The following is a 10,969-nucleotide window of genomic DNA, read 5'->3' as shown; positions in this document are numbered from 1 at the left end:
TGCATTTGCAGACAGTCAGAGAAAGGGAGAGAGAGAAATCTGTCTGAAGGAAGGAGAGTACCAGACTACTTTTTCCTTTAACGCTATTCTCTTGTTTAGAATTCTTCCGTCTTTATATTTGCCCTTCAGGATTAAGAGATAACATTTCAAAGAGAAAAGTGATACATTGCAACATCATCGCAGAGCATGCCACTGGTTTCTACTGGGCTATTGTTCTGTACACCCTCTAAAACTCCCAGAGATCACCCCGAGGGAGCCCAAAGGGACCTCGAATTGGGTTTCATCTGTATTGACAAAACTCAGCCAAAACAGAAGGGGAAAGACAACACTGAAACATAAATAGTCCTTCATCAATACTGTGATTTTCAGTTCCAATCTGCCTTTTGAGATTCAAAAAGGCCAAATAACTGTTGTGTGATGAATGGAGGTGATGGGGGAGGAAGTGGTTCAACAATGTTTACTTTTCCCTTCCATAGCAAAATATTATTACGTCCTAGCTTGCTGCCGACTGAGTGGCTAAGAGCTTTCACTTTAGCTAATGTACCATCACACCAATTATCTGGCATCAAAACAATAGGCTACTGCAGACTAAAAGGAGACATTAAATAGTTTGTGCAAATGGCTAATAGGGATGTTACAGAGGGCTGTCATGTGCCCCTTGTTTTTTATGTCTTTTTTTCTCAGGGTGAAGACATGTGAGCCTCACAGCTTGGGGTTAGAATGAGAATGGGTATAAATCAGATTTAGATAAGCTCTCTTATTGTTTATTGATAAAATGAAAGATGCTATTTATTTGGTGATTGATTCGGCAAGAGCTAATTTTGCTTACTTATTGAGTGTCTTTGAGAACTGTTAATATGATCAAGTTTCTTTGGTATGCGCTCAAAAAGGTTTCTCTTTTGGACTGAGCTGACACAGGTCTACTTAAGTTAATTGAAACCATAATTCTAAAATGCAAGACATCAGAGAAGGCTAATTGATTTGCTTAGGAATAGATGGTTCAACACCTTAGGCCTACTGCAATGTCAAAATAGCCTTATTCTGCAATAATGTTCCATAAGCAAGATCCACGGAGAAGGAGTAAATTATTGTGACAATATCATTTATTACGCTTTCAAAAGTTAAAGGTTAATACTACCTAGGTCACAACCAGCTTCGGTATGGTCAGAGACTGATGCAAAACCCTTCTGACCTGACGACACTGAAACAAAAAAAGGTGGGGGAAGAATAACCATAGCAATGGTGACGTCTTCTCCCTTGCTCTAATTGGAGGAAACCCCGTGCCCGATCCGCAGTCTGAGGTCCAATCAAACATGCTCTTTTGCACCCGCCTCCACTCCCCGCGCAAAACACTCACTGGATGACACTTTGTATGACATTTTTACCAATACTGAAGAACCAGTCAAAAAATTGCGTTTGTTCTTCAAAAAAATCTTTCGGAAGAAAGGCACCTCCTCTGCAAGGTAGGTTGCATTCTACTATTGCCTTTTTTTTTTGTTTTTTTACACATTCACACTCAAAGCGAATCAATTCGGAGGAACAGGAACAAACCCATTAAGGTTGGACGCCGGCTTTCCTCTTCATTCATTTTAACCTAATTAGCTAGCTAACTACATACATATTTTGGTAAGGTTTCACTTACTTGCACTGTTTCGTCTGTAGTAAGCTAAACAGTTTGCCTATTGGGTTGTTAGAAAAAGACTTTTGCAAACTGCCCACAGGGATAGTTGCCATTTCTCTTACTGATGTCGGGTGCAACTTGGTCGTTGCGATCGGCAGTAACGTTTACGCTTACCAGCCATTCAGTAGCCATCAAGGAATGCATTTCCGTTATACTAGTTTGGTGTTTGCTGTCCTAGGAGATTTGAACCATTTAACCATAACGCTATGTGTCATGTGAAGTGTTTGTCTTTACATTTATAGCGAAGACCGTTCCTAATGTTAGATCGCTGGTCAGATAATCTTAGATAGCAAATCATGTTTTTGCGAAATTAAGAGTAAGCTAGAATTGTAGGAAACACGATTGCGAGGACTAATGTGGTGATGAAACGTTTTGATAACGTTATATTTTGCAATGGGCTCTGAATAACCAGTTAATGTAAGCTAGCTTCGAATGGGCGGTGTGATTCCGACCTAGCTAGCTTCCGCACGACTCTTGTGAGTGAAGTTAGCTGTGCTAGCTACCTTCTTGCTGACCTATTTAACCCGTGACCTAGTTGTTAAAAAATTGACATCTTAATCCTTGTAATGCTAGCCAATAGGGTAGATTAATTGGGTGATGTTGAGCATCAACATGAACACAAGGAAACATGGAGCGTGTAGAAACGGCTATTTCGAAATCTCTGCTGGCTAGCTCGCTGACGTTACTTTACAAGCCTTCAAGTTAGCTTATGCTGCTACCTAGCTGGATATCCCGCGAAGAGGCTGTTCCTGTCACCGCCCATCTTAGATCTTACCCGCCAAATAATCGTAGTAATGCCCTTCTCGTTAGTTTATCCTGTTAGTTGTATGTTGTCAAGCTTCGCCAGTAACAGTACTTTGCCAGTAACGGTAACAGTGTTATACCTATTTGAATCTATTTCATTACGAATGGCAGCAAGCTAGCTAGTTGTCCTGATTCTTTACATTTTATGTTTCTTTAACACGCTTTCTAGTTAGCTGGCTGGTGGTAAACATAACAATCCAACGTTCTATGTATTGCAACATAATTATGCTGATAGAGGTCCCATGATGATAACCTGGTTTCTTCTCTTTGCAGATATTTAGAAGGACTGCGATCACCCCCTATCTGTTCATCGTTTGCTAGCAAGACTTCCTCACCCTACGCCTCCCTTTATCCTGCCGCCTCGGCCATACTGACACTATAGACTTAACCGCCTAAAGCAGCATTTACCTTTAGAATTTAAATCATGGATAAAACGGAGCTTATTCAGAAGGCAAAGTTGGCCGAACAGGCCGAGCGTTACGACGACATGGCTGCGTCTATGAAGGAGGTGACAGAGATGGGAGCCGAGCTGTCCAACGAGGAGAGGAACCTGCTGTCTGTAGCCTACAAGAACGTGGTCGGGGCACGGAGATCCGCATGGAGGGTCATCTCCAGCATCGAGCAGAAGACCGAGGGTAACGACAAAAAGCTGGCGATGGTTAAGGAGTACCGGGAGAAAGTGGAGACAGAGCTTAGAGAGATCTGCAACGACGTATTGGTAGGCAGCCGTTTATATTCTTTTCATTTGCAGTGTTAGAAAAGGGGCCGTATGTAGTCTTATTTGCTTGGACGCGGTTGAAAATGAGTTAAAATCAGATGACAGACTGTTCGCTCGCTCGGGGGCAGCACGCTGTGGAAATGAGCTAAATTAGGTTTCATCCTGTTGAAACGACCTTTGTTAGTGGTGCAGTAAGCGCTACAGTGTGAAGCGCGTCCGTCAGGAAGTAGCTGCCTGCGTGAGTGAAACAGCAAAGAAGCGCCCACTTTCCCTGTGATGTAACGGCAGCCTAGTTTTGGGCTCTCAAGCTGATGTCTCTTTATATAGAACAGTTCTGTGAGCAGCATCTTTACATGGGCCTTTCATAATTGACCCAGTGATGGTTTCAAGATCTCTGCATTGAGAAAGAGGACACGGCATCTGCATGGGTTTTCAATTTGACACATTGATGGAACCCATCCATGTGTAATGTGTGTGTTTGTGTGTGTCTCATATGTGTCAAATGGCATCTCCCTGCTCTCCTGCTGTTTTATCTTTAGAATAAGCCAGCCCCCCCTCCTTACAGGCATGAAGCATTACTCATTCAAAACACTTTCTCCAGTGGGTTTGCTTAAGTAGAACAATGCCCCCATCACATTATGAGACTGTCAAAGGGTTTGGCTGTGTGGCTGCACATAGGTGTGTCCACTGGGCTCGCTCGCTGTGCATGTGTGTGTCTATGTGCTGTAATCCTGTTAATCAGGATGTTGGCTCACAGATAAGGTTTTACATTTTGGAAGTGTTCAGCTAAGAGCTAACTGTAAGTGTTTTGAGGTTCATCATTCAGCAGGTCATCTAGTGAGTCCTGACATTTGCACAGTCAGAGTAGTATTCATTCTGATTGATATGACTGCATTACATCCCCTCAAACTGTCTCAACCCTGACAAATGAAATGGGCTCTGGTAGCATGTTGAAAACGGGTCATTGCCTTAAATGTCTGACATGTTTCTACCAATCAACGAAAGCTATCATTTTCCTTCCTCTTGTGCTTACTGCTTTATGCTTGAGGTGGTGGTGGGCTAGTCCATTAGAGCTAAGGAAAAAGAAAATCCTCTCTCTCGCTCCCTCTCTCTCTCCCCTTCCCTCCCCCTGAAGTCGTCTCTCCTCCTCCTGATTGAGTGGAGCAGTGGGATGAGTGGGATCTGATGGCAATGCTCAGCTGTTGTGTTGCAGTGAGCTTCCAGTGGTGGGCTGTATTGACACAAGGCAGCGTGTTACTGGGGAAACCAGCACATCTGATGATGGGCTGCTGCCTTCCGCTCCAGCATTGATCCCTTCTGTGGCCCATCAATGAGGAGGGGGTGGGGGTGGGGGTGGATGAAGGGGTCCTGTGGGATTGAAATGACATTCTTGTATTCTGTGGGTAAAAAAGGCTTTTTATGAGCTGATTAGGTAGGCTCACCTCTCCCTGATAGAACGAGGGGGTTGAATAAGACGTCTTGAGCATTCTTGTTTGTTTGCAAATATGCCTATCAGATCAAATTGAATTACATTTTTTTGACTGCATTATTTACCCCCCAGTGGTCCTACTCTGCATACTGTGTTTTTGTCCGACATCATCAATTTAGCTGCGGGTCTCTGGTTACAGTACATCCTTTATTCCTTCTTTTGGTGAGCCAGCATAAGCTTTGTTAATGGAGATGTGATTTACATGTTCAATCCTGTTCACAACCATGCAATCCCTCCTGCACGTAGATGTAGGCCTAGTCCAACACATCATACATCCCTGTGGCATTGCGTCCCGTCTGTGTCGCCTCAGGGTGTGAGAGTGACTCACGCGGTTGACTCTGTGCCAGAGGGCGTGGGCCAGAGCTCACCGGGTAGCTCCCAAGCAGCCCCCCCATGGCTCAGTACCCCCCCCCCCCCCACACCTCCCATTGGCATGCTCGCCCACTTGAGGGGAGGCCTGTCCGGACAGACCTGGCTCTGCCTTGCGGAGGAGAGATTTAGCCTCCTGCTGGATGCTGTGTCTTGTCTCGTGCGTGGGCTGAGGGCTGACTTCACTGGGGCCTGGCCCGATGTGGTTACGCCAAAGCAGTCATGACTGCGCCGTTCTTCTCAGCCAGCAGTCAGCCACTGTTTGCCTGTAGGGTGTGGCTGACTAAAAAATTACAGAATGATAACCATAGATTTGTAACATTTCTCTTACAAATATAAGACCATTTGGTGTACGCCACATTACTGACTTCATCACACCGTACCTCTAGACCCCAAGTCCACTGTGTGGGACAGGATTTTAGGTTGTGGTGTGTGTTGTCTGGTCAGCCTAACGTGGCTGTGGGAATGCTGAGAATGAAGAGAATGCCAGTACACTGAGTGGTGCATTGACAGCCTGCTTGACACAAGAGTCCTGTCCTTCCCCCCCCCCCCCCCCAAGAGTCCTGTCCTTATCAACCCTTAGTCCACTCACCACTTGAAACCAGACGTCCCTATTGATTTTCATACAAACCTGCTATAGATTTGCCCCGAGATCTCTGCTCTGCCTCGTTTCTATTCTGAGCGGAGAAATCTATCTTATTGGTGTAATTGAATTTCTGCTTGTGGTTGAAGGAACGTTTTTTTCTTTCTTCATTAAATTCCTGTGGGGATCAGTTCCAGCAGCGTTTGCCTGACTGTCTGAGAGCTATGTTTGGAGCATGTGTCCTTGTGTGTGTTGGGGCCACAGCGAATCATTTCCTGCTGTGTGTGTCATTTGAACACTTTTTTCCGCTATATTTATATATAAAAGTTTGAGCTGTATCTCAGGGAACAGTAACGGCAGTGTTGGTTTGTATTGGGCATGTCGTCATTGATGGTGCTGGACCACGTGATGTATAGAAAAGAATGCAGACCACTTGAGGCATTCTGTCTTGCCTGTCCCCTCCCCTCCCCTCCTCACACACTAGTCCCCCTGTGCTGTTCCTGGAGTAGCTCCCGTGGTCTGGCGGTAGCATGCAGTTCCAGACTCCTGTGTTTGTGTTTTGGTCTAAGCTGAACTGTAAAACAATTACAGCGGCCCTCCCAAGCCCTTGGTGTCAGTGGTGGTAGCTTAGCTCTGAGCTCCCAGCAGGCGATGAGAGGTCTTCCCTGAACACACACACACACACACACACACACACACACACACACACACACACACACACACACACACACACACAACTCTTAGGTTCTTAAGGCCGTAGGGACATAGTTGCACAGTTAATGCGGTTGGCAAAACCAATCACGTTCACTCATAGGTGAATGGTGGTGTAGGAGAAAAACTGGTATGCAGTTGATTTGTCTCGTTGATATGCTGATATACACATCTGCCTATGAAGTCTTCTCCCTCCTGTTTCCATGAGCCATCTGTGGTTGATCATATCTTTTTGTGACCGATACAGTCTGTCATGTCTGTGACCTCGATTTTGGAAGGTGAAGCTGCCTGTGAACTCATTTATTTGTGACCTGGTTTTACACCACAATGCTCTTCACTTACCGCAGTCTGCAGTTGCCTGAATAGTCTGTATGTTTTGTCCAAAAAGTTTGTTTTGTTGTTGAATAGACCAAGTGGTGCATTGATCACACATTAACTGAAGCTGGTCCAAGTGATGGAGATGAATAATTAATGGTCTGTTTTCTTTCCACAGGAACTGCTGAGCAAATATTTAATCGAGAACTCTACGCAGGCGGAAAGCAAAGTCTTCTATCTGAAGATGAAGGGAGACTACTTCAGATACCTGGCTGAAGTCGCCGCAGGAGAGGACAGGAAAGGTGAGCTGGTCTCAGTCATACCTGCTCCTTCCTTAAACACTACACACAAGTCATACTGTGTCCTGGAAAAAAAAATGCAGAAATAGAAATAATAAACTGGGAATAATCTGGAAAAAAATAAATGCGGCCTTGAGTTTTCCAGAAAATACTTGACTGATCATTTGTATTATCTGGATCCGGGGAAACATTTCTTCCTGTGTTCACTACAATGAGTGCTGCCTTAAGTGCCGCTCACACTTGATGAGTAATCAAGATGTTCACAAGCAGGGACCAAAATGAGCACCCGCCAAGTGCCAATGGCATGTAGGTTTCTGAATGATGGCCATTACTGCACCACTCAGGCGTGTAACAAACTGGTGCTGTCCATATTTGAAAAATACTTTGGTTGTCTGTCTTCAATTTTGTCATGTTAAAAGACAGCTAGGCAAATGTACACAAGTGAGGGAGGGGGGAGACACTACATACACAATATGGCTACTGAACGTGCAAGTTGGAACATTTGACATAATGTGGAAATATATTCCTGGAGTGGTGCCTACCTTGAACTTCTAAGGCTACCACCCGATGTTATTAAACCTAAGGCAAGCAGCATTACCTCAGCTAACCTTGCTGCAGCTACTACTGCTTCAGGGCTAGGAGAATTCAGTGTGAGGTGGCTCACAATGGATTCTGGTGAGCCACGGGAATGGATTAAGTATTCCGATGGTACAATGCACTGCAGTGTTTGTAGAGCAGTCGTGAGGAACAAGAGAAAATTAATCTCGTCATCTTGTCCATTATGAAAGTCGAGGCCATCAAGAGCACTGCCGTAAGGCCTGTATGGCTTTAAAGCTTTGGCCGAGTTTCTTTAGTAAGCCTGAAAAATGCACAGGAGGGTAGTATATTACTGATGCATACAAATTCTTAAAGTTTGTCTTACACGGGTAAAAAAAATATGCCTGGCCTTTAAAATGTTTACGCTAGTAGGCCAATAAGTTACTTTTGTATCCTGTTCAAAAGCTAGCGTTGCCATTTTGCTGTATTTCCACCTTAAGATTTGAGGCACTTAAATCCCCAGGAGAGCAGATTACTCTCCATACTAAGATAGTCGTAGATGAGGCCTGAACATGGAATCTGTATCCTTGACCTATCCCCATCCAACCATTCTTCTTGTACATTCACTGGGCAGTCTAAACAATTGATGTTGGTAGTTGAATACAATTTGGAGTTTTAAAACCAATCTTGTATTAGAAGGTAAAACTCTTTTTGTTGGACATAAACTCTCATCAACTGCATATCTCAACATGCACTCTCCCGGGAGAAGCCACCTCTGTAAATCAGGCTACCACCTCCCTGCGTTTAGCCAGCATGGTGTAGATTAGATAGATTTTCACAGGTGGAGTCATCTCCATGGTGTACGACCGCTTTGACTCCTGAGACCAAATAAATGTAGTTGAGCTGCTGAGGAAATTATTGGGAATGATTAAGCTAACCGAGGTTATAGAACACTTTTATGCAGTGTGCAAATTGAATTTGTGCATCAAATATGGTAACTGATCTAAAAACCTTCATGTTTACTATGGCTAAATTCCCAGTGTTACAGCTTACAGTTCTTAAAAGCCTCCTCAAATGTACCCTTGCAAAGGAGGTAAGGCTAAAACCTTGAAATGGGGAGAAGATTGATTCTGAAAACATAATATAGCTGTGTACATAGCATATGTTGCCAGTTAGGCTCTCAAATGGTTTATAATTCCAAAGAAACATGCACTGCATGAGGTGAAAATCCTGTAGTCGTTATCAAAAATGGGGAAAACTCCCTCACGTTGAAGCTGAAGGTCAGCATTTCGAACCATGTAGCCATTGTTTCCATTTTCATTTCAAATCCACCACAGTTGTGGCAATACTGAGGCACTGCACTGCATCTTGGTGGCTATTTTTAAAGCCCTAACACACGCGCATAGTGGCACTCCTCTGATGAACACAGTCAGAGAGCGGCCTCGGGGGCTGCAGCGAGTGCTCTGTTGATTGGGAGCTGGTGCAGTGGCTCTCCAGTCCTCATGGCCGCTCCGTAATCTCCCTAATTAAAACCTCCTCTGACGTTGCCCCCTGAGCTAAGCGTCCTCCTCTCCTGAGGATGAAGCCCCCATTCTCTGAACCAAACACGGAGTCGCGGAGCTGTAAACGGTGTTCGGGAAAGAGGCTTGCATAACACTCCTGGCACTCACTCCTAGAACCCTCACAATGATTTTTGTGTGTGAGTGAAATGCAATTACTGCTGCATTCCAAAACCTCTGTGGTGGTCATGACTTAAGCTTGATATTACTTTGGTCACCCAAACGTGTGTTGATCTTGCAATTGTAAAACCCCTCAGATGTAGGTCACCTTCAGGAGTATTTCCTCATTATTTGATTCCTGCTTGCACGGGTGTCTGGTAACTTTGGCTCCTCCTTTAAGCTTGCCAGAAGGACCTCCATGTGTTTCCACACGTATCCTCATACAATGGGCTTACGTGCATCAATTCCTCCTGCGGGTCTCCATTGTTGCCTTTGTCGAGGAATGACCTTGGTTTACACTCTAACTGGTTTCTGTCTTGTTCCTCAGCAACCATAGAGAACTCTCAGGAAGCCTATCAGCAGGCCTTCGACATCAGCAAGAAGGAGATGCAGCCAACGCACCCCATCCGCCTGGGCCTGGCCCTCAACTTCTCCGTCTTCTTCTACGAGATCCTCAACTCCCCAGAGCAGGCCTGCTCACTGGCCAAACAGGTGGGCTTTCATGCAGCTGAGCGGCCACGTGTGCAAGACCCAGAACAAGCGTCTCGGGCTACTCACCCCTTGACCAATGCGCTAAGAATGCATGTTTGTTTGTTCACAGGCTTTTGATGAGGCCATTGCAGAGCTTGACACACTCAACGAGGAATCCTACAAAGACAGCACTCTCATCATGCAGCTGCTTAGAGACAATCTGACAGTGAGTACCTCCGCGTCTTCTCTCAAGACACCGCACCGACTTTCCTAGTCATTACATTACTAAAAGGAGGTGAACCTGAAAGTGCTCAAGCTCTCCTCTTGGAGCTGCATGCGTCTCAAGCACACACCCGCCCACCCCTATAGTATTCTAGAAATCAAATGCCAATGCATCAATGTCTTCTGAGTGTCTTGTCAAACACATTGTGTGGACTGGTGGTAAGCTTGTGCTTGCTGATGTTAATGTAGGGTGGGGCTCCCAGTTAACCAGAGTGCTTCTCTGTTTGCAGTTATGGACCTCTGACAACGCAACTGATGAAGCAGAGGTCGCTGACGCCGGAGAGAACTAAAACCTCTTCCTCACCAGAGTTCATCTCTCCCATCAAGAGGAAACAAAAGAAGAAGAAGAAGAAGAAAAAAAAAACCTTTTTACACATCTCCATTCCTTATCGCTCCATTTAAAAAAAAAAAAAAAAAATATTATCTAGCAAATGGAAAAAATACCCATCAGTACTGGAACAAGCGCAACAAAAATTCCAATCATTTAGTCATTTTGTTTTTTTGCATTGCAGCTCATGGACAAGGAAAGAAAATTGAGACCCCCCCCCCCCCCCCCCCCCCCCCCCCAAACTATTTCTTTTTGGTTTGTGATTTTTGTCCCAGCCTACCGTGTATGTGCGTTCTCTGCTGTAGAAAAGTATGACGTATGATTAGCCTCATTTTTGTATCGACACTCTTAATGACTTAGTAATAAATATAATAGGATCTTAATGTGCTACAGGAAAAACAAACGGTTGACTGTGCTGTTGGAAAGACAAAGAGTAACCTGACTAACGGTTTGAAATGGAAAGCTTGTCTTGTACCATTTTACTGTAGCTCTTTTTTTTTTTTTTTTTCCTTCATTTTCTTCTGGTGGTTGGCAGTGTCCAAACGTTAGGATGTTTTAAATGGAATCATATAATCAAGAGACGCATTCCAGTTTTAACTCTTCAAAGCAGAATCCTCAGTTTTTATTGTAGGTCTTACAATATCAAGTAGTCTCCATTCCCTCT

At 44.5% G+C, this 10,969-nt stretch overlaps 1 protein-coding gene across 3 annotated transcripts; it reads left to right on the top strand.

Annotated features, from left to right (window-relative positions):
- The first annotated feature begins 1,358 nt into the window (after nt 1-1,358).
- On the top strand, nt 1,359-10,401 carry ywhaqb (tyrosine 3-monooxygenase/tryptophan 5-monooxygenase activation protein, theta polypeptide b). Of its 3 annotated transcripts, none has more exons than XM_031581042.2 (6): nt 1,359-1,463; nt 2,759-3,203; nt 6,849-6,972; nt 9,553-9,716; nt 9,826-9,921; nt 10,208-10,401. In XM_031581042.2, the coding sequence occupies exons 2-6, from the start codon at nt 2,910-2,912 to the stop codon at nt 10,265-10,267; spliced, it is 738 nt and encodes a 245-aa protein (XP_031436902.1). In that variant the 5' UTR covers nt 1,359-1,463; nt 2,759-2,909; the 3' UTR covers nt 10,268-10,401. The 3 variants fall into 3 exon arrangements, with proteins under 3 accessions (XP_031436902.1, XP_012678990.1, XP_031436901.1); XM_012823536.3 differs by lacking the exon at nt 1,359-1,463 and adding an exon at nt 1,476-1,559; XM_031581041.2 differs by lacking the exon at nt 1,359-1,463 and adding an exon at nt 2,357-2,550.
- The last annotated feature ends 568 nt before the right edge of the window (nt 10,402-10,969 follow it).

This window comes from Clupea harengus, chromosome 14 (genome assembly GCF_900700415.2).
Source record: "Clupea harengus chromosome 14, Ch_v2.0.2, whole genome shotgun sequence".
Lineage (NCBI taxonomy): Eukaryota > Metazoa > Chordata > Actinopteri > Clupeiformes > Clupeidae > Clupea > Clupea harengus.
This window is presented reverse-complemented; position numbering and strand designations above follow the sequence as displayed.

What these genes read in the sequence shown, in the direction of transcription:
- ywhaqb (XM_031581042.2), top strand. Translation starts at nt 2,910, where the DNA reads ATGGATAAAACGGAGCTTATTCAGAAGGCAAAGTTGGCCGAACAGGCC. An exon ending in CCTGCTCACTGGCCAAACAG is followed by an intron (nt 9,717 to 9,825) that starts GTGGGCTTTCAT and finishes GTTTGTTCACAG; the next exon opens with GCTTTTGATGAGGCCATTGC. An exon ending in TGCTTAGAGACAATCTGACA is followed by an intron (nt 9,922 to 10,207) that starts GTGAGTACCTCC and finishes CTCTGTTTGCAG; the next exon opens with TTATGGACCTCTGACAACGC.